This window comes from Salvelinus namaycush, chromosome 5, assembly GCF_016432855.1.
Source record: "Salvelinus namaycush isolate Seneca chromosome 5, SaNama_1.0, whole genome shotgun sequence".
Lineage (NCBI taxonomy): Eukaryota > Metazoa > Chordata > Actinopteri > Salmoniformes > Salmonidae > Salvelinus > Salvelinus namaycush.
The window spans coordinates 69,460,606-69,483,228 of NC_052311.1; the positions used below are offsets into that span (position 1 = coordinate 69,460,606).

At 44.9% G+C, this 22,623-nt stretch overlaps 1 protein-coding gene across 1 annotated transcript in view; it reads right to left on the bottom strand.

Annotated features, from left to right (window-relative positions):
• fhod3b (formin homology 2 domain containing 3b) overlaps positions 1 to 22,623 on the bottom strand; it is a 270,144-nt gene that overhangs the window by 80,399 nt on the left and 167,122 nt on the right. Inside the window, exons 4-5 of the mRNA XM_038992838.1 lie at positions 9,531 to 9,598; positions 929 to 1,034 (exon numbers count right to left, since the gene is read on the bottom strand). Coding sequence (XP_038848766.1) covers positions 929 to 1,034; positions 9,531 to 9,598 — 174 coding nt within the window. The remainder of the gene's footprint in view (positions 1 to 928; positions 1,035 to 9,530; positions 9,599 to 22,623) is intronic.

The following is a 22,623-nucleotide window of genomic DNA, read 5'->3' on the forward strand; positions in this document are numbered from 1 at the left end:
ACAATCCCTGATTGATACTATCCCTGATTGATACCATCTCTGATTGATACCATCACTGATTGATACCATCTCTGATTGATACCATCTCTGATTGATACCATCTCTGATTGATACCATCTCTGATTGATATTATCCCTGATTGATACCATCTCTGATTGATACCATCTCTGATTGATACCATCTCTGATTGATACCATCTCTGATTGATACCATCCCTGATTGATACCATCTCTGATTGATACCATCTCTGATTGATATTATCCCTGATTGATACCATCACTGATTGATACCATCTCTGATTGATACCATCTGATTGATACCATCTCTGATTGATATTATCCCTGATTGATACCATCACTGATTGATACCATCTCTGATTGATACCATCTGATTGATACCATCACTGATTGATACCATCTCTGATTGATACCATCTCTGATTGATACCATCCCTGATTGATACCATCACTGATTGATACCATCTCTGATTGATACCATCTGATTGATACCATCACTGATTGATACCATCTCTGATTGATACCATCTGATTGATACCATCTCTGATTGATATTATCCCTGATTGATACCATCTCTGATTGATATTATCCCTGATTGATACCATCTGATTGACACCATCCTTGAGCAAGGCACTTAACCCTAATTCTCTCTCAGGCCACCGTACTACTATGGCTGACCCTTTAAAACAACACATTTTACTGCACCTACAGTATCTGGTATATGTGACAATACAACAAATATATTTTCAATTGCCATGTAGTCATGTGTTGTACAGAGAGGGGTGGGGGACCGGGAGAGGAGACAGAGCTGTGTGTGTGTATGTGTGTGTGTGTGTGTGTGTGTGTGTGTGTGTGTGTGTGTGTGTGTGTGTGTGTGTGTGTGTGTGTGAGTTACTACTGGTCTGTACATACCCCTGAGGATGTAATTCTGGTAGTTCTGGTCTGCTTCAGCCCCGACCTTGATTAGACATGTCAGTCCTTCAGACACCACAAACTCATGGACCAGGTCCTTGTCATCCTGAGGGGCAGAGAGACGAGCAGTTTACTCTCACACATCATACAGACGACTAGAGATTGGTCCTGTGCTATGAGTAGCAGTGATTCTATAGATAAGTCCTAAATAGCACCCTATTCACTATTTTAGCACAATAGTAGTGCACTATATAGGGAATAGGGCAGCATTTGGGACACAGCCTATGTATGACTGAGCATAATGGGACAAGGATTAGGAAGTTATATGAGAGTGTTTTTTTGACGCCACAAATCTATAAAGACCTTGAAAGACATTTAAGAGCCCTTGTAGGTTTTATGTTTTTATCTACAGTATAATAATGACCTTTAAACTTTGCCAAGTATGGGCATTATTTATTATTGTTTGCATTAACATTCATTTACTACACACTGTATGGAAATACAAGCATTACATTTCATTAAAGAGATTTATGGTATCCTTGACAACACATATTTCCATGACAGCAAGTAAGACTAAGTATGTTGTGCGTTACTTTCACCAGGGACAAATTACCCATCATGCTCCAAGCACCTCATTTCCTGTTCTCATGGCAACCCTGTATTTTGTAGCTGTCTTAAACATCGGTTGCTAAGTGCCTGTTGTCGGCTAACAGAAAGAGCTCATCCAATTAGTGACAGAGAGGTGCTAAGAGCATTGCTGTCCTGGTTTAATGAATGGTTAGACACGAATGAACCACTCCGAGGGTGAGTGAGTGAGCACTCTTCGCATTGCTGATTTGGTATGACTGACCCAGACCACAACACCTTCCATCTTAAATCCTGGCTAAAGTGATGGGGAAACTCTGGGTTCACACCAAACAAATTCATTACATCAGGGTTGTTGAGTCATAGCTGTGAAATAGTAGCCGTGGGATCCCGAGTGGCACAGCGGTCTAAGACACTGCATCTCAGTGCTAGAGGCATCACTATAGACACCCTGGTTCCATTCCAGGCTGTATCACAGCGGTCTAAGACACTGCATCTCAGTGCTAGAGGCATCACTAGAACACCCTGGTTCCATTCCAGGCTGTATCACAGCGGTCTAAGACACTGCATCTCAGTGCTAGAGGCATCACTATAGACACCCTGGTTCCATTCCAGGCTGTATCACAGCGGTCTAAGACACTGCATCTCAGTGCTAGAGGCATCACTATAGACACCCTGGTTCAGCGGTCTAAGACACTGCATCTCAGTGCTAGAGGCATCACTATAGACACCCTGGTTCCATTCCAGGCTGTATCACAGCGGTCTAAGACACTGCATCTCAGTGCTAGAGGCATCACTAGAACACCCTGGTTCCATTCCAGGCTGTATCACAGCGGTCTAAGACACTGCATCTCAGTGCTAGAGGCATCACTATAGACACCCTGGTTCCATTCCAGGCTGTATCACAGCGGTCTAAGACACTGCATCTCAGTGCTAGAGGCATCACTATAGACACCCTGGTTCCATTCCAGGCTGTATCACAGCGGTCTAAGACACTGCATCTCAGTGCTAGAGGCATCACTAGAACACCCTGGTTCCATTCCAGGCTGTATCACAGCGGTCTAAGACACTGCATCTCAGTGCTAGAGGCATCACTAGAACACCCTGGTTCCATTCCAGGCTGTATCACAGCGGTCTAAGACACTGCATCTCAGTGCTAGAGGCATCACTATAGACACCCTGGTTCCATTCCAGGCTGTATCACAGCGGTCTAAGACACTGCATCTCAGTGCTAGAGGCATCACTAGAACACCCTGGTTCCATTCCAGGCTGTATCACAGCGGTCTAAGACACTGCATCTCAGTGCTAGAGGCATCACTAGAACACCCTGGTTCCATTCCAGGCTGTATCACAGCGGTCTAAGACACTGCATCTCAGTGCTAGAGGCATCACTAGGACACCCTGGTTCCATTCCAGGCTGTATCACAGCGGTCTAAGACACTGCATCTCAGTGCTAGAGGCATCACTATAGACACCCTGGTTCCATTCCAGGCTGTATCACAGCGGTCTAAGACACTGCATCTCAGTGCTAGAGGCATCACTAGGACACCCTGGTTCCATTCCAGGCTGTATCACAGAGGTCTAAGACACTGCATCTCAGTGCTAGAGGCATCACTATAGACACCCTGGTTCCATTCCAGGCTGTATCACAGCGGTCTAAGACACTGCATCTCAGTGCTAGAGGCATCACTATAGACACCCTGGTTCCATTCCAGGCTGTATCACAGCGGTCTAAGACACTGCATCTCAGTGCTAGAGGCATCACTATAGACACCCTGGTTCCATTCCAGGCTGTATCACAGCGGTCTAAGACACTGCATCTCAGTGCTAGAGGCATCACTATAGACACCCTGGTTCCATTCCAGGCTGTATCACAGCGGTCTAAGACACTGCATCTCAGTGCTAGAGGCATCACTAGAACACCCTGGTTCCATTCCAGGCTCTATCACAGCGGTCTAAGACACTGCATCTCAGTGCTAGAGGCATCACTATAGACACCCTGGTTCCATTCCAGGCTGTATCACAGAGGTCTAAGACACTGCATCTCAGTGCTAGAGGCATCACTATAGACACCCTGGTTCCATTCCAGGCTGTATCACAGCGGTCTAAGACACTGCATCTCAGTGCTAGAGGCATCACTAGGACACCCTGGTTCCATTCCAGGCTGTTTCACAGCGGTCTAAGACACTGCATCTCAGTGCTAGAGGCATCACTAGGACACCCTGGTTCCATTCCAGGCTGTATCACAGCGGTCTAAGACACTGCATCTCAGTGCTAGAGGCATCACTAGGACACCCTGGTTCCATTCCAGGCTGTATCACAGCGGTCTAAGACACTGCATCTCAGTGCTAGAGGCATCACTAGAACACCCTGGTTCCATTCCAGGCTGTATCACAGCGGTCTAAGACACTGCATCTCAGTGCTAGAGGCATCACTATAGACACCCTGGTTCCATTCCAGGCTGTATCACAGCGGTCTAAGACACTGCATCTCAGTGCTAGAGGCATCACTAGAACACCCTGGTTCCATTCCAGGCTGTATCACAGAGGTCTAAGACACTGCATCTCAGTGCTAGAGGCATCACTATAGACACCCTGGTTCCATTCCAGGCTGTATCACAGTGGTCTAAGACACTGCATCTCAGTGCTAGAGGCATCACTATAGACACCCTGGTTCCATTCCAGGCTGTATCACAGCGGTCTAAGACACTGCATCTCAGTGCTAGAGGCATCACTATAGACACCCTGGTTCCATTCCAGGCTGTATCACAGGGGTCTAAGACACTGCATCTCAGTGCTAGAGGCATCACTATAGACACCCTGGTTCCATTCCAGGCTGTATCACAGCGGTCTAAGACACTGCATCTCAGTGCTAGAGGCATCACTAGAACACCCTGGTTCCATTCCAGGCTGTATCACAGAGGTCTAAGACACTGCATCTCAGTGCTAGAGGCATCACTATAGACACCCTGGTTCCATTCCAGGCTGTATCACAGCGGTCTAAGACACTGCATCTCAGTGCTAGAGGCATCACTAGAACACCCTGGTTCCATTCCAGGCTGTATCACAGAGGTCTAAGACACTGCATCTCAGTGCTAGAGGCATCACTATAGACACCCTGGTTCCATTCCAGGCTGTATCACAGCGGTCTAAGACACTGCATCTCAGTGCTAGAGGCATCACTATAGACACCCTGGTTCCATTCCAGGCTGTATCACAGCGGTCTAAGACACTGCATCTCAGTGCTAGAGGCATCACTATAGACACCCTGGTTCCATTCCAGGCTGTATCACATCGGTCTAAGACACTGCATCTCAGTGCTAGAGGCATCACTATAGACACCCTGGTTCAGCGGTCTAAGACACTGCATCTCAGTGCTAGAGGCATCACTATAGACACCCTGGTTCCATTCCAGGCTGTATCACAGCGGTCTAAGACACTGCATCTCAGTGCTAGAGGCATCACTATAGACACCCTGGTTCCATTCCAGGCTGTATCACAGAGGTCTAAGACACTGCATCTCAGTGCTAGAGGCATCACTAGAACACCCTGGTTCCATTCCAGGCTGTATCACAGCGGTCTAAGACACTGCATCTCAGTGCTAGAGGCATCACTAGGACACCCTGGTTCCATTCCAGGCTGTATCACAGAGGTCTAAGACACTGCATCTCAGTGCTAGAGGCATCACTAGGACACCCTGGTTCCATTCCAGGCTGTATCACAGAGGTCTAAGACACTGCATCTCAGTGCTAGAGGCATCACTAGGACACCCTGGTTCCATTCCAGGCTGTATCACAGAGGTCTAAGACACTGCATCTCAGTGCTAGAGGCATCACTATAGACACCCTGGTTCCATTCCAGGCTGTATCACAGCGGTCTAAGACACTGCATCTCAGTGCTAGAGGCATCACTATAGACACCCTGGTTCCATTCCAGGCTGTATCACAGCGGTCTAAGACACTGCATCTCAGTGCTAGAGGCATCACTAGAACACCCTGGTTCCATTCCAGGCTGTATCACAGCGGTCTAAGACACTGCATCTCAGTGCTAGAGGCATCACTAGAACACCCTGGTTCCATTCCAGGCTGTATCACAGCGGTCTAAGACACTGCATCTCAGTGCTAGAGGCATCACTAGAACACCCTGGTTCCATTCCAGGCTGTATCACAGCGGTCTAAGACACTGCATCTCAGTGCTAGAGGCATCACTAGAACACCCTGGTTCCATTCCAGGCTGTATCACAGAGGTCTAAGACACTGCATCTCAGTGCTAGAGGCATCACTATAGACACCCTGGTTCCATTCCAGGCTGTATCACAGCGGTCTAAGACACTGCATCTCAGTGCTAGAGGCATCACTAGAACACCCTGGTTCCATTCCAGGCTGTATCACAGCGGTCTAAGACACTGCATCTCAGTGCTAGAGGCATCACTATAGACACCCTGGTTCCATTCCAGGCTGTATCACAGAGGTCTAAGACACTGCATCTCAGTGCTAGAGGCATCACTATAGACACCCTGGTTCCATTCCAGGCTGTATCACAGCGGTCTAAGACACTGCATCTCAGTGCTAGAGGCATCACTAGAACACCCTGGTTCCATTCCAGGCTGTATCACAGCGGTCTAAGACACTGCATCTCAGTGCTAGAGGCATCACTATAGACACCCTGGTTCCATTCCAGGCTGTATCACAGAGGTCTAAGACACTGCATCTCAGTGCTAGAGGCATCACTATAGACACCCTGGTTCCATTCCAGGCTGTATCACAGCGGTCTAAGACACTGCATCTCAGTGCTAGAGGCATCACTAGAACACCCTGGTTCCATTCCAGGCTGTATCACAGCGGTCTAAGACACTGCATCTCAGTGCTAGAGGCATCACTATAGACACCCTGGTTCCATTCCAGGCTGTATCACAACTGGCTGTAATTGGGAGTCCCATAGGGCGGTGCACAATTGGCCCAGCGTTGTCTGTGGTAGGCCATCATTGTAAATAAGAATTTGTTCTTAACTCACTTGCCTAGTTAAATAAAGGTTCATAAAAAAATACATAAATATAGGGAAGTGTTTCCCGAACTCTGTCTCCTGGGGCCACCTCCTGGGAGCACATTTAGTTCCCCCCCCCCCAGCACTACACAGCTGATTGAAGTAATCCAAGCTTGATGATGAGTTGGTTAGTGTTAGGGCACAAACCTACACTTGCACCCAGGGGGGCCTCGGAACCTATGTGTGAAACCCTGCTGTCAGGTATGACAGGAGAGATGGTTACTGTAGGCTACGTACACACTGGAATCAGGACACCAGACATCAACATACCTTCTGAACAGAATATTACAATAGGAAGGAACTTGTTTTGACCTTGTGTTTTAGGCCCAGTGGATACTGGGAAGGAAAATAGTCCTCAGGAGTGAAATTCAATGTAGACAATGTGTCTAGGGAACTATGGCTGGAGAACCCCTTTAATTACTAGATCAGGAGTGCCTTATTACACACAAAAGGCATGGGGCCCTGTTGAATAACCTTCAACTCTGTGGCTATAACCCTACTATAACACAATTAGCTCTAATCTAATTGATCCAATTGGATGAATGTATTTCTGAACAACAGGTTCCCAGCTTGCTTCAGTCCTAAATGGCACCCTATTCCCTATGTAGTGCACTACTTTTGACTAGAGTCCTATGAGGCCCTGGTCAAAAGTAGTGCACTATAAAGGGAACAGGGTGCTACCCACTGGGAGAGCAATTTATACTGAACCAACTGATCTGAGCTCAGTGTTATTTCTTTATACTGAACCATCTGATCTGAGCTCAGTGTTATTTCTTTATACTGAACCAACTGATCTGAGCTCAGTGCTATTTCTTTATACTGAACCAACTGATCTGAGCTCAGTGCTATTTCTTTATACTGAACCAACTGATCTGAGCTCAGTGCTATTTCTTTATACTGAACCAGCTGATCTGAGCTCAGTGCTATTTCTTTATACTGAACCAGCTGATCTGAGCTCAGTGTTATTTCTTTATACTGAACCAACTGATCTGAGCTCAGTGCTATTTCTTTATACTGAACCAACTGATCTGAGCTCAGTGCTATTTCTTTATACTGAACCAGCTGATCTGAGCTCAGTGCTATTTCTTTATACTGAACCATCTGATCTGAGCTCAGTGCTATTTCTTTATACTGAACCAACTGATCTGAACTCAGTGCTATTTCTTTATACTGAACCAACTGATCTGAGCTCAGTGCTATTTCTTTATACTGAACCAACTGATCTGAGCTCAGTGCTATTTCTTTATACTGAACCAACTGATCTGAACTCAGTGCTATTTCTTTATACTGAACCATCTGATCTGAGCTCAGTGCTATTTCTTTCACTTTGACGTCCTGATCTATTCCACACAATGTTTCATTGGCAGCCTGTCCAGTTTTGTAATATCAAAAGGCCTTGGGAGAGCTACATGAAAAGGCATGTTTTAGTGGACTGTTTATCCAAGTCTTTTTGACTTAATACGAGACAAATATCTTACAATATTGAAGAGGACAACTAAGACCACTGTAGCAGTGCTTTGATACTGGGACATGGAATATAAGGAAAAACACAGTATTATCATAACCCTGAAATACATAGTGAATGACCCTGTCATATTTGTATATTTCTGCTGAGATTGTCTCCTATATTTCAGCATGTTACAGTAGTATTTTATTTGCAGAGCCTCATGTCCGCTTGCCAAATCCTGCACTTTATGTTCTTCTCCTAGACGACAAACCCGCCTGGGGCTCTCACACCTGTCGACGGCTCAGTCATTTAAGTACAGGAGGGAGGTTTTCATCAGGCTTCGGAGTGGGCTATGCAACGCTAGGCTAGGAGCTAGTGCTCAGGTGGGGAGTGAGGGGGAGAGGTGTGTGTGTGTGTGTGTGTGTGTGTGTGTGTGTGTGTGTGTGTGTGTGTGTGTGTGTGTGTGTGTGTGTGTGTGTGTGTGTGTGTGTGTGTGTGTGTGTGTGTGTGTATATACTGTTGGGTGGTCAGTCTTAGAGCTCCCCTCCCTCATAGGAATACACACCAGTGTTTCCAGGACAGCTTCTACATGATGGAGAGCCCAGTCATTTGGCAAAACCACTGTGTATACAAGTGTGTACTCACACAGAGAGAGAAAGTTCCAGACACACACAGCTGGGCTGGAACTGAAATATTACACAGTCTGAGACCACAGAGCTGGAGACACTGTACCTTCTGATAACATTTAGGTATAGACCTGCAGCAGACAACATTTTAACAGGGTTTCTTCATCCAAACACATGGACGCACTATATTGATACAAGCTCTTTAGGGGAGAGGTTACTCAAGTGCAGTTGCTTGTGTGTATGTGTGTGTGTGTGTGTGTGTGTATGTGTGTGTGTGTGTGTGTGGTAACATGCACTTCCTCCAAACCTGACCTAGTCATTCCAAGTGTGCACAGCCACAGTGAGACGTCCTGATCTATTCCTGTATTTCTCTGTCAACATCTGTAGCTCACTTTTCCTTCCAACGGTCTCCTGAAGTGATGTTTAACACTCCCCCTCTAGCCTCCACAGTGATTCCCTGCCAGGCCAGCCAGCCCCAGTGTGTGAAGCAGGGCTCTGGCCAAGCATGGACCTGAGCACAGCAGAGTACAGCATAGCTGCCACGGAGGCAGTCTACTCTCACTGCAGAGCTCTGTTCAGATAGCTAGGAAAATATTACTGTACAGTGTGTGTGTTTGTGTTAAGTATGTTTGTATGAGCACTTGCTGTACAAAGCATGCGTGTGTGTGTGTGTGTGTGTGTGTGTGTGTGTGTGTGTGTGTGTGTGTGTGTGTGTGTGTGTGTGTGTGTGTGTGTGTCCAACACACTCGTGCATATGTGCATACACGTGTGTGTGTGTGTGTCATATGGGCGAATGTGTGATAGTTAATGATAAACAAGAGCCATTAGTAGACTATCGTTGCAGTATTAATGAATCTGACATTCTCAGGCTGCTGCTAAGACAAAAGGGAGGGGAACATTACCTGAAAGATCTGCTTGAGGGAAAACAGGGCTCTCCTCAGCTCTCGTCCATTTGAGTTGTAGAGTTTCTCTAAAAGAAGAGAAAGAAGAGAAAGAAAGGATCAGTTTACAGTCACACACAGCTGTGGTACTTTTCCATGTCAATGACTCAAGGAAAAAGCTAACTAATCAAAGGCTTATTGTCCAAGCGATTGGTGAGATAACCCTGCATGTGTGAGTGAAACCCTGCGTCAGATTTCTACCTTGTCAGCTCGGGGATTCGATCTTGCAACCTTTCAGTTACTAGTCCAACGACCTAACCACTAGGCTACCTGCCGCCCCAGATATGAACTATAACCTTTAGTATATGAACTATAACCTTTAGTATATGAACTATAACCTTTAGTATATGAACTATAACCTTTAGTATATGAACTATAACCTTTAGTATATGAACTATAACCTTTAGTATATTGGGTAGTATATTGGGTCATATTGGGTCACATTTCATTAATGCTAATACACATCTTGTCCAGTAATAGTTTGGCTAGTTGCTCTGGGCTAGTTGCTCTGGGCTAGTTGCCCTGGGCTAGTTGCTCTGGGCTAGTTGCTCTGGGCTAGTTGCTCTGGGCTATTTGCTCTGTGCTAGTTGCTCTGGGCTAGTTGCTCTGGGCTAGTTGCTCTGGGCTAGTTGCCCTGGGCTAGTTGCTCTGGGCTAGTTGCTCTGGGCTAGTTGCTCTGGGCTATTTGCTCTGTGCTAGTTGCTCTGGGCTAGTTGCTCTGGGCTAGTTGTTCTGTGCCAGTGAGGAGAGAAGACTGTAGTTCAGAGAAGCACATCTGTGAAGAGTTAAAAAAACACTGGACTTTTCCTGCTGACAGAACTGACTCTATTTGTCTCTTATGTGCAAAGCCACTACTACCATATATATAGATGATATAATACTGTGACTGACTACTACACTGACTGACTTATGCACCATAGCCAGACCACACAGGTCAGCTTGCTAACACATAGATACAGTCAATGTGTAATGCTGTAGTGCAAAGGCTGAAGGGTTTCCAAAAGAACAGTATTCGTTGCTAGTTGGTATGGTTATGAGGCCTCTTGGTACATTGCATTAGTTCCAACAACTGAGATCTTTCAACATGGCATTGCATCTCAGGTGTTGTTTCTTGTCTCACCATTGGGTGGCAGTGTTGAGCAGTAGAGCGTGACTCCAGTCTACTATGACGCAGTGCTGCAGGTAAACCGTACTACTAACACACAAGGCTGCTGCAGCTTGGAGAGTCTCTACTCTGACTCAGCAAAATCTGTCACTGCTGCAGATAGCAACATACACAATACCCTACTGCAGTCTCTGCCTCTCCCCTTCAGCTCTCTCCTCTCCCTCTCCCTCTCTCTCTCTCTCTCTCTCTCTCTCTCTCTCTCTCTCTCTCTCTCTCTCTCTCTCTCTCTCTCTCTCTCTCTCTCTGTTTCATCTCTACCCCTCTCGCTCTCTCTCTCAGCCCCCATCTCACTCTCTCCCTCTTTCAGCTCTACCTCTCTCTCTCTCTTCCTACATTTCTGTCTGTCTGCCTTTCTTTCTGTGACAGTCCTCTTTATCTCTCTCCCAAACATTTCTCAATAGATTTTCTCTGTCCTTCTTTCTCTCTCTCTTTCTCTCTCTCTGCATTTGCCTTTCTTCTTCCTCACTCATGTTTTCCTCTGTCATGAACACAGATCCGTTTGGTCTCCAATGACCTCTGACCTCTCTGCTTCCTGTGTTCACACTCTCACTGTTACTTAGACCTCAATAATTATGCTTCCCTCCTTCTTCAAGCCAAAGAGAGAGGCCCAGGTGACCCCTGTGCACGATCACACACACACATGCACACACACACACCTTTCATCGTAGCAGGCAGGGGCATCATCAGTAACACTTTGCCCTTGGGTGTCATTTATTCTGTCATGTTGCTCTACGGCCTAACAGAACTCATTATAACATATATTCTGTCATGTTGCTCTACGGCCTAACAGAACTCATTATAACATATATTCTGTCATGTTGCTCTACTGCCTAACAACAGAACTCATTATAACATATATTCTGTCATGTTGCTCTACGGCCTAACAGAACTCATTATAACATATATTCTGTCATGTTGCTCTACGGCCTAACAGAACTCATTATAACATATATTCTGTCATGTTGCTCTATGGCCTAACAGAACTCATTATAACATATATTCTGTCATGTTGCTCTACGGCCTAACAACAGAACTCATTATAACATATATTATGTCATGTTGCTCTACTGCCTAACAGAACTCATTATAACATATATTCTGTCATGTTGCTCTATGGCCTAACAGAACTCATTATAACATATATTCTGTCATGTTGCTCTACGGCCTAACAGAACTCATTATAACATATATTCTGTCATGTTGCTCTACGGCCTAACAGAACTCATTATAACATATATTCTGTCATGTTGCTCTATGGCCTAACAGAACTCATTATAACATATATTCTGTCATGTTGCTCTACGGCCTAACAACAGAACTCATTATAACATATATTATGTCATGTTGCTCTACTGCCTAACAGAACTCATTATAACATATATTATGTCATGTTGCTCTACTGCCTAACAGAACTCATTATAACATATATTCTGTCATGTTGCTCTACGGCCTAACAACAGAACTCATTATAACATATATTCTGTCATGTTGCTCTACGGCCTAACAGAACTCATTATAACATATATTCTGTCATGTTGCTCTATGGCCTAACAGAACTCATTATAACATATATTCTGTCATGTTGCTCTACGGCCTAACAGAACTCATTATAACATATATTCTGTCATGTTGCTCTACGGCCTAACAGAACTCATTATAACATATATTCTGTCATGTTGCTCTATGGCCTAACAGAACTCATTATAACATATATTCTGTCATGTTGCTCTACGGCCTAACAACAGAACTCATTATAACATATATTCTGTCATGTTGCTCTACGGCCTAACAGAACTCATTATAACATATATTCTGTCATGTTGCTCTATGGCCTAACAGAACTCATTATAACATATATTCTGTCATGTTGCTCTACGGCCTAACAACAGAACTCATTATAACATATATTCTGTCATGTTGCTCTACGGCCTAACAGAACTCATTATAACATATATTCTGTCATGTTGCTCTACGGCCTAACAACAGAACTCATTATAACATATATTCTGTCATGTTGCTCTACTGCCTAACAACAGAACTCATTATAACATATATTCTGTCATGTTGCTCTATGGCCTAACAGAACTCATTATAACATATATTATGTCATGTTGCTCTATGGCCTAACAGAACTCATTATAACATATATTATGTCATGTTGCTCTACGGCCTAACAACAGAACTCATTATAACATATATTCTGTCATGTTGCTCTATGGCCTAACAGAACTCATTATAACATATATTCTGTCATGTTGCTCTACTGCCTAACAACAGAACTCATTATAACATATATTCTGTCATGTTGCTCTACTGCCTAACAACAGAACTCATTATAACATATATTCTGTCATGTTGCTCTATGGCCTAACAGAACTCATTATAACATATATTCTGTCATGTTGCTCTACGGCCTAACAGAACTCATTATAACATATATTCTGTCATGTTGCTCTATGGCCTAACAGAACTCATTATAACATATATTCTGTCATGTTGCTCTACTGCCTAACAACAGAACTCATTATAACATATATTCTGTCATGTTGCTCTACTGCCTAACAACAGAACTCATTATAACATATATTATGTCATGTTGCTCTACTGCCTAACAACAGAACTCATTATAACATATATTCTGTCATGTTGCTCTACGGCCTAACAGAACTCATTATAACATATATTCTGTCATGTTGCTCTACTGCCTAACAACAGAACTCATTATAACATATATTCTGTCATGTTGCTCTACGGCCTAACAGAACTCATTATAACATATATTCTGTCATGTTGCTCTACTGCCTAACAACAGAACTCATTATAACATATATTATGTCATGTTGCTCTACGGCCTAACAGAACTCATTATAACATATATTCTGTCATGTTGCTCTACGGCCTAACAGAACTCATTATAACATATATTCTGTCATGTTGCTCTATGGCCTAACAGAACTCATTATAACATATATTCTGTCATGTTGCTCTACTGCCTAACAACAGAACTCATTATAACATATATTCTGTCATGTTGCTCTATGGCCTAACAGAACTCATTATAACATATATTCTGTCATGTTGCTCTACTGCCTAACAACAGAACTCATTATAACATATATTCTGTCATGTTGCTCTACTGCCTAACAACAGAACTCATTATAACATATATTCTGTCATGTTGCTCTACGGCCTAACAGAACTCATTATAACATATATTCTGTCATGTTGCTCTACTGCCTAACAACAGAACTCATTATAACATATATTCTGTCATGTTGCTCTACGGCCTAACAGAACTCATTATAACATATATTCTGTCATGTTGCTCTACTGCCTAACAACAGAACTCATTATAACATATATTCTGTCATGTTGCTCTACGGCCTAACAACAGAACTCATTCAAATTCCATCGCTGTCCTGATCATTGTGGCACTGGAGAGTTTGATATATTCCTGACTGTTGGTGTGTGCATGTGTGTGTGTCTGTGTGTGCGTGTGTGTGTGAGATTATGAGTCATGAACATAGACCCTAACACAACCCAACGCTGCCCGTTGAAACCTCTCACGTCTATGAGTGATCTGTCTATACAAACAGCTGGCCCTGATTCTATTCAGAAGGGTGAGAAACACACACAGTTTCTTGGCTGGATGGTGGACGGGGCATATGTTTGAGATTCACAGCACAGCAACAGACCTCTATTCATCATTGTTGTTTTCAGTCACAGATTAAATCCCTTCCCAGCTGAAGGTCTGAGTGTGTATGTGTATGTGTGTGTGTCAACCAGCTCCTTGGGCACGCATAGATTCTTCCGGAGACACCGTCAGCCAGCAGTAGAGCCCAGCCAAGGCCTAACAGACCCCCTCACCTCTCTCTCTCTCTCTCTCTCTCTCTCTCTCTCTCTCTCTCTCTCTCTCTCTCTCTCTCTCTCTCTCTCTCTCTCTCTCTCCTCTCCCTCTCTCTCCTCTCTCTCTCTCTCTCTCTCTCTCTCTCTCTCTCTCTCTCTCTCTCTCTCTCTCTCTCTCTCTCTCTCTCTCTCTCTCTCTCTCTCTCTCTCTCTCTCTCTCTCTCTCTCTCTCTCTCTCTCTCTCTCTCTCTCTCTCTCTCTCTCTCTCTCTCTCTCTCTCTCTCTCTCTCTCTCTCTCACAGACAGCACTAGTCCACCAGCAGAGACTTAGACAACACCCAACCCCCACAGAAAACCCTTAATGCAAGCACTTCTTACATCGTGCATACACAGACCACGCATACACACACACACACCACGCATACACACACACACCACACATACTCACACACACACCATGCATACATGCACACACCACGCATACACGCACACACACACCACGCACACACCGCGCACACACACACACGCACATACATACACGCTGTTGCAGAAAACTATGTATTGCTGGGTAGTTGCAAATGGATTTCTCAGTTGGTCAGAGGTTGGCTGAGTGGCTCTAGACTGACTGGGTTGTGTTCCAGGACACATGTTGAGGGATGTATTGACTGGGCTGTGTTCCAAGACACATGTTGAGGGATGTATTGACTGGGTTGTGTTCCAGGACACATGTTGAGTGATTATTGACTGGGCTGTGTTCCAGAACACATGTTGAGTGATTATTGACTGGGCTGTGTTCCAGAACACATGTTGAGGGATTAATGACTGGGCTGTGTTCCAGGACACATGCTGAGGGATGTATTGACTGGGTTGTGTTCCAGGACACATGTTGAGGGATGTATTGACTGGGTTGTGATCCAGGACACATGTTGAGGGATGTATTGACTGGGCTGTGTTCCAGGACACATGTTGAGGGATGTATTGACTGGGTTGTGTTCCAGAACACATGTTGAGGGATTAATGACTGGGCTGTGTTCCAGGACACATGTTGAGGGATTATTGACTGGGTTGTGTTCCAGGACACATGTTGAGGGATGTACTGACTGGGTTGTGTTCCAGAACACATGTTGAGGGATGTATTGACTGGGCTGTGTTCCAGGACACATGTTGAGGGATGTATTGACTGGGTTGTGTTCCAGAACACATGTTGAGGGATTATTGACTGGGTTGTGTTCCAGGACACATGTTGAGTGATTATTGACTGGGTTGTGTTCTAGGACACATGTTGAGGGATGTATTGACTGGGCTGTGTTCCAAAACACATATTGAGGGATGTGTTGACTGGGTTGTGTTCCAGAACACATGTTGAGGGATTATTGACTGGGCTGTGTTCAGAACACATGTTGAGGGATTATTGACTGGATTGTGTTCCAGAACACATGTTGAGGGATGTATTGACTGGGTTGTGTTCCAGGACACATGTTGAGGGATGTATTGACTGGGTTGTGTTCCAGAACACATGTTGAGGGATTAGTGACTGGGTTGTGTTCCAGAACACATGTTGAGGGATTAGTGACTGGGTTGTGTTCCGGGACACATGTTGAGGGATGTATTGACTGGGTTGTGTTCCAGAACACATGTTGAGGGATTAGTGACTGGGTTGTGTTCCAGAACACATGTTGAGGGATGTATTGACTGGGTTGTGTTCCAGGACACATGTTGAGGGATGTATTGACTGGGTTGTGTTCCAGAACACATGTTGAGGGATGTATTGACTGGGTTGTGTTCCAGGACACATGTTGAGGGATGTATTGACTGGGCTGTGTTCCAAAACACATATTGAGGGATGTGTTGACTGGGTTGTGTTCCAGAACACATGTTGAGGGATTAGTGACTGGGTTGTGTTCCAGAACACATGTTGAGGGATTAGTGACTGGGTTGTGTTCCAGGACACATGTTGAGGGATGTATTGACTGGGTTGTGTTCCAGAACACATGTTGAGGGATTAGTGACTGGGTTGTGTTCCAGAACACATGTTGAGGGATGTATTGACTGGGTTGTGTTCCAGGACACATGTTGAGGGATGTATTGACTGGGTTGTGTTCCAGAACACATGTTGAGGGATGTATTGACTGGGTTGTGTTCCAGGACACATGTTGAGGGATGTATTGACTGGGCTGTGTTCCAAAACACATATTGAGGGATGTGTTGACTGGGTTGTGTTCCAGAACACATGTTGAGGGATTATTGACTGGGCTGTGTTCAGAACACATGTTGAGGGATTATTGACTGGATTGTGTTCCAGAACACATGTTGAGGGATGTATTGACTGGGTTGTGTTCCAGGACACATGTTGAGGGATGTATTGACTGGGTTGTGTTCCAGAACACATGTTGAGGGATTAGTGACTGGGTTGTGTTCCAGAACACATGTTGAGGGATTAGTGGCTGGGTTGTGTTCCATGACACATGTTGAGGGATGTATTGACTGGGTTGTGTTCCAGAACACATGTTGAGGGATTAGTGACTGGGTTGTGTTCCAGAACACATGTTGAGGGATGTATTGACTGGGTTGTGTTCCAGAACACATGTTGAGGGATTATTGACTGGGTTGTGTTCCAGGACACATGTTGAGTGATTATTGACTGGGTTGTGTTCTAGGACACATGTTGAGGGATGTATTGACTGGGCTGTGTTCCAAAACACATATTGAGGGATGTGTTGACTGGGTTGTGTTCCAGAACACATGTTGAGGGATTATTGACTGGGCTGTGTTCAGAACACATGTTGAGGGATTATTGACTGGATTGTGTTCCAGAACACATGTTGAGGGATGTATTGACTGGGTTGTGTTCCAGGACACATGTTGAGGGATGTATTGACTGGGTTGTGTTCCAGAACACATGTTGAGGGATTAGTGACTGGGTTGTGTTCCAGAACACATGTTGAGGGATTAGTGACTGGGTTGTGTTCCGGGACACATGTTGAGGGATGTATTGACTGGGTTGTGTTCCAGAACACATGTTGAGGGATTAGTGACTGGGTTGTGTTCCAGAACACATGTTGAGGGATGTATTGACTGGGTTGTGTTCCAGGACACATGTTGAGGGATGTATTGACTGGGTTGTGTTCCAGAACACATGTTGAGGGATGTATTGACTGGGTTGTGTTCCAGGACACATGTTGAGGGATGTATTGACTGGGCTGTGTTCCAAAACACATATTGAGGGATGTGTTGACTGGGTTGTGTTCCAGAACACATGTTGAGGGATTAGTGACTGGGTTGTGTTCCAGAACACATGTTGAGGGATTAGTGACTGGGTTGTGTTCCAGGACACATGTTGAGGGATGTATTGACTGGGTTGTGTTCCAGAACACATGTTGAGGGATTAGTGACTGGGTTGTGTTCCAGAACACATGTTGAGGGATGTATTGACTGGGTTGTGTTCCAGGACACATGTTGAGGGATGTATTGACTGGGTTGTGTTCCAGAACACATGTTGAGGGATGTATTGACTGGGTTGTGTTCCAGGACACATGTTGAGGGATGTATTGACTGGGCTGTGTTCCAAAACACATATTGAGGGATGTGTTGACTGGGTTGTGTTCCAGAACACATGTTGAGGGATTATTGACTGGGCTGTGTTCAGAACACATGTTGAGGGATTATTGACTGGATTGTGTTCCAGAACACATGTTGAGGGATGTATTGACTGGGTTGTGTTCCAGGACACATGTTGAGGGATGTATTGACTGGGTTGTGTTCCAGAACACATGTTGAGGGATTAGTGACTGGGTTGTGTTCCAGAACACATGTTGAGGGATTAGTGGCTGGGTTGTGTTCCATGACACATGTTGAGGGATGTATTGACTGGGTTGTGTTCCAGAACACATGTTGAGGGATTAGTGACTGGGTTGTGTTCCAGAACACATGTTGAGGGATGTATTGACTGGGTTGTGTTCTAGGACACATGTTGAGGGATGTATTGACTGGGTTGTGTTCCAGAACACATGTTGAGGGATGTATTGACTGGGTTGTGTTCCAGGACACATGTTGAGGGATGTATTGACTGGGTTGTGTTCCAGGACACATGTTGAGGGATTAGTGACTGGGTTGTGTTCCAGGACACATGTTGAGGGATGTATTGACTGGGTTGTGTTCCAGGACACATGTTGAGGGATTAGTGACTGGGTTGTGTTCCAGAACACATGTTGAGGGATGTATTGACTGGGTTGTGTTCCAGAACACATGTTGAGGGATTATTGACTGGGTTGTGTTCCAGGACACATGTTGAGGGATGTATTGACTGGGTTGTGTTCCAGAACACATGTTGAGGGATGTATTGACTGGGTTGTGTTCCAGAACACATGTTGAGGGATGTATTGACTGGGTTGTGTTCCAGAACACATGTTGAGGGATGTATTGACTGGGTTGTGTTCTAGGGCACATGTTGAGGGATGTATTGACTGGGTTGTGTTCCAGAACACATGTTGAGGGATGTTTTGACTGGGCTGTGTTCCAGGACACATGTTGAGGGATTAGTGACTGGGTTGTGTTCCAGAACACATGTTGAGGGATGTATTGACTGGGTCGTGTTCCAGGACACATGTTGAGGGATTAGTGACTGGGTTGTGTTCCAGAACACATGTTGAGGGATGTATTGACTGGGTTGTGTTCTAGGGCACATGTTGAGGGATGTATTGACTGGGTTGTGTTCCAGAACACATGTTGAGGGATGTTTTGACTGGGCTGTGTTCCAGAACACATGTTGAGGGATGTATTGGTGGGATTACTGGGATGTCAACAGTAAGTCAGTTTACTGGCTACTGTTTCACTCCTTACATCACCAAAGAGTCCTGTAAAGTTGAGCTGGATGCCAGGAGACAGTGGACACATTCTCCCCTGATGATATGATTGTTGTAGGGAACAACATTTATTTATTTTCCGTACCCATGGCAACACAATCCTACCACATTCCCAGCATGCTCTTCTTTCAGAAGGAGATCTGGGCCCATAGAAGCGCTAGATTGCTGCTCTAGGATACAATTTTTTTTTTAAACAGAATTTATAAGATAATATGGGCAGGGAGGACCTGATCCTAGATCAGTGCTCCTACTCTGAGATGCTTTGTGAACATGGGCCCTCATGGCAGGTAGCCCGGATACTGTATGTCGTGCAAGTAAATCAGCAGATTCATCAGTCTCTCTGCCAGCAGGCACCATGCCCCCATCACCGTTCCTATCACCATGTTTCTGCTGCGGTAGGGGCACTGCCTGTCCTGATGACTCTCCTCTTTAGTCTACACCATGTGTGGGAAAATCAAAGCCTCCTGCAGCATGCAGGTTTCGGCAGGTTTCGACAGGTTCGTAACCATGGTGACGATGATTCAGAGTTGAGATGTGGGATCTGATCACTGGAGGGTGGAGAGGGGAGAACAGTTATGTAGGTTACTCATCACACTGTTCCCCTGCTAACACGATCAACAGGATTAACACTGTAGCTCCACTTTCATGTTAGAGTGTTGCTCGTGAATCAACCGTCTGGATTTCCAGCCAGACATTTATTGTGTTTTATTCTTGGATGTAAGATGGTTATCTGCTCATTCACTTTGCTAAATAAATAAATAGATAAATAAATAAATAGCTTTCTACAGAAATTATCAAATAATAAAGTAAAATGTCAAATGACACATGATCATCAATAAAGTCTGGGTCAGAATCAACCGTCGCTGACAAAACAGTGTGTCCCTGACGTGTCACCTTTATTTAACTAGGCAAGTCAGTCAAGAATAAATTCTTATTTACAATGACGGCATACACCGGCCAAACCCGGACGACGCTGGGCCAATTGTCCGCCGCCCTATGGGACTCCCAATCAAGGCCGGTTGTGATACAGTCTGGATTCGAACCAGGGTGGCTGTAGTGACGTTGCGCCACTCGAGAGGCCACTTGATGATCCACTTCCTGATTCCACTTCATGCTACAACAAGGACAGTGATTTTGCTCATCAGCAGAGTTTAAGCACTAATCCAAGAGGAGTATGTTTTAGGAGGGGGGACAGAGGAGCCAGACGCCAAGCCAATCAGAGATGGCATGGTAGTCAACATTCCTCCACAGTGTATCAGTGGCATTTGCACAAAGGCTCTGTGCGCCTCATCTCAGGCCTGAAGTCCAGTCTGCAATAAAACTGTCAGGGAGTTATTCCTGCCCGCCACAAAATGAAGCCCTTCTGCAGAAACAGACAGCTCTTTCCCCTGTCCGCAGTCCGCACACCGGCGCGCCTCCCAAAGAGGCCCTCCTTTAATGAGAAATAGCTCAGCTCAGATTAGTTCCATACCAGCTGGCACAGATAAGTGCCCGCAAAGTATGGTCCTTTTTTTTTTAAACATCACTGTATTTGAGAAGAGGGAGAAGAAGAAAAACACAAAGTGGAAAAGAGAGGAAACTAGGTATTCTGTTGGAACTGGACCCCGACTCTGGAATCCTGTTAGCTTCAAAACCTTCTTCTTCCAGAGAGAAGATGGCACAGACTTCAGCATCGATGGGCTGATTCATTTGTCATTCACTGAGAGGTTTGCCAAGCTAAATCTACGGCTGGCAGAACGGAAGGTGATGACACAATGCATAAAGTGTTGTAAAATAAATAAAACATCCAGGGAAAGGAACAAAACCAAACAAAGCAGAGATCAGGAGGTATAAGAGATGAAATACCAATGGGAGACAAATCCCAGCAGCCAACAACTGGTATACAGCCAGACAGTCATATAGAGTAAGTTATACTGTAAGCTGTTTAAGAGAGTCTGCTAAATGACCAAAATGTAAAAATATACAGTACCTTCTGAACCCTGATCACCAGACTACGGAGTCTGATGTGATCGACCGAGGTTCAAACCCAGGAACTCCCGTGTACCACAATACTGTGTTAGCCTGTTGAGCTAAAGCCTTAGCTTACACAAGTCTTACAGATCTTAGGCACGGTTACTCATTATGTGAGCATAATTAACTGAACCACCTCTGTTACACTGGCAACGTGAAAGTAGTACCCTACTGACAGAGAGAGAGAGAGAGAGAGAGAGAGAGAGAGAGAGAGAGAGATAGAGAGAGAGAGAGAGAAAGGCTAGGGTGCAGCTGAGGTCATCAACCACATTCCTGACCTTTCAGTCTTGCCTCTTACCTGAGGCTTCTTTCACGTACAAGCTTTTGAGCAGGTAAAACCTGATTACTGAATAAGATGAAAGTATCACTTTTATAATGTTCTGTATCCTGCAGCTGTGTGCCTTTGTCCAACTAACCTCTGTCAGTGCATGGTACTGGAATAGCCACAGGGATGTTCTGATCTCAAAATGACAATAATTACTGAGGTAGTAAAATATGAATGGCTATAATCACCTAGAATCTCCTCCCTTTTCCGTGGGGAGAGAGAGGAATGATGTTCTGGGCTCTGACACAGAGGCAAGCCTGGAATCTACAGGGTTAGTCCTCTCACCCCAAGAACCGACAAACCAACAGACAGATACACAGACAGACAGACACCTCTGGATCAGTGCTGCCTCAATACTGGAGAAGAACCTTTCACAAACAGATGTTCACAAGTTCTGGTTGTCATAAACAATATCCAAGAATCATTTCTGTAGACAGTCATGTGACATGTTCACTTTTTTTATTATGAAGTCTAAACGCTATGCCCTTGACTTCCTGTCTCTATCCATCTCATTGTTAGAAAACTGGTAAATGTATGAGCATCTTCTGTCGGTCTAACGATGGACTCAATATACCTGCACTCTTTCCCTCGACAAGAACATCCACTCCCTCGCTTTCATGCCTTTGTTACCAACGACTCCATCAAATGTAAAGGATGACAAGCACTGCTCAGGCTTTAAACAGCTGAACACATAAACCATATCCAAGGGCCAGCCAAGAAACCCACAAAGACCCCACTGGGTCAGACCGACCCACGAATGCAGCTTTCAGGAGAGAAGACAAGAGGATGGTGTGGAGAGATGGAGAGAATGATGCAACAAGTGGGCCCTGTTTACAACGTATAGTA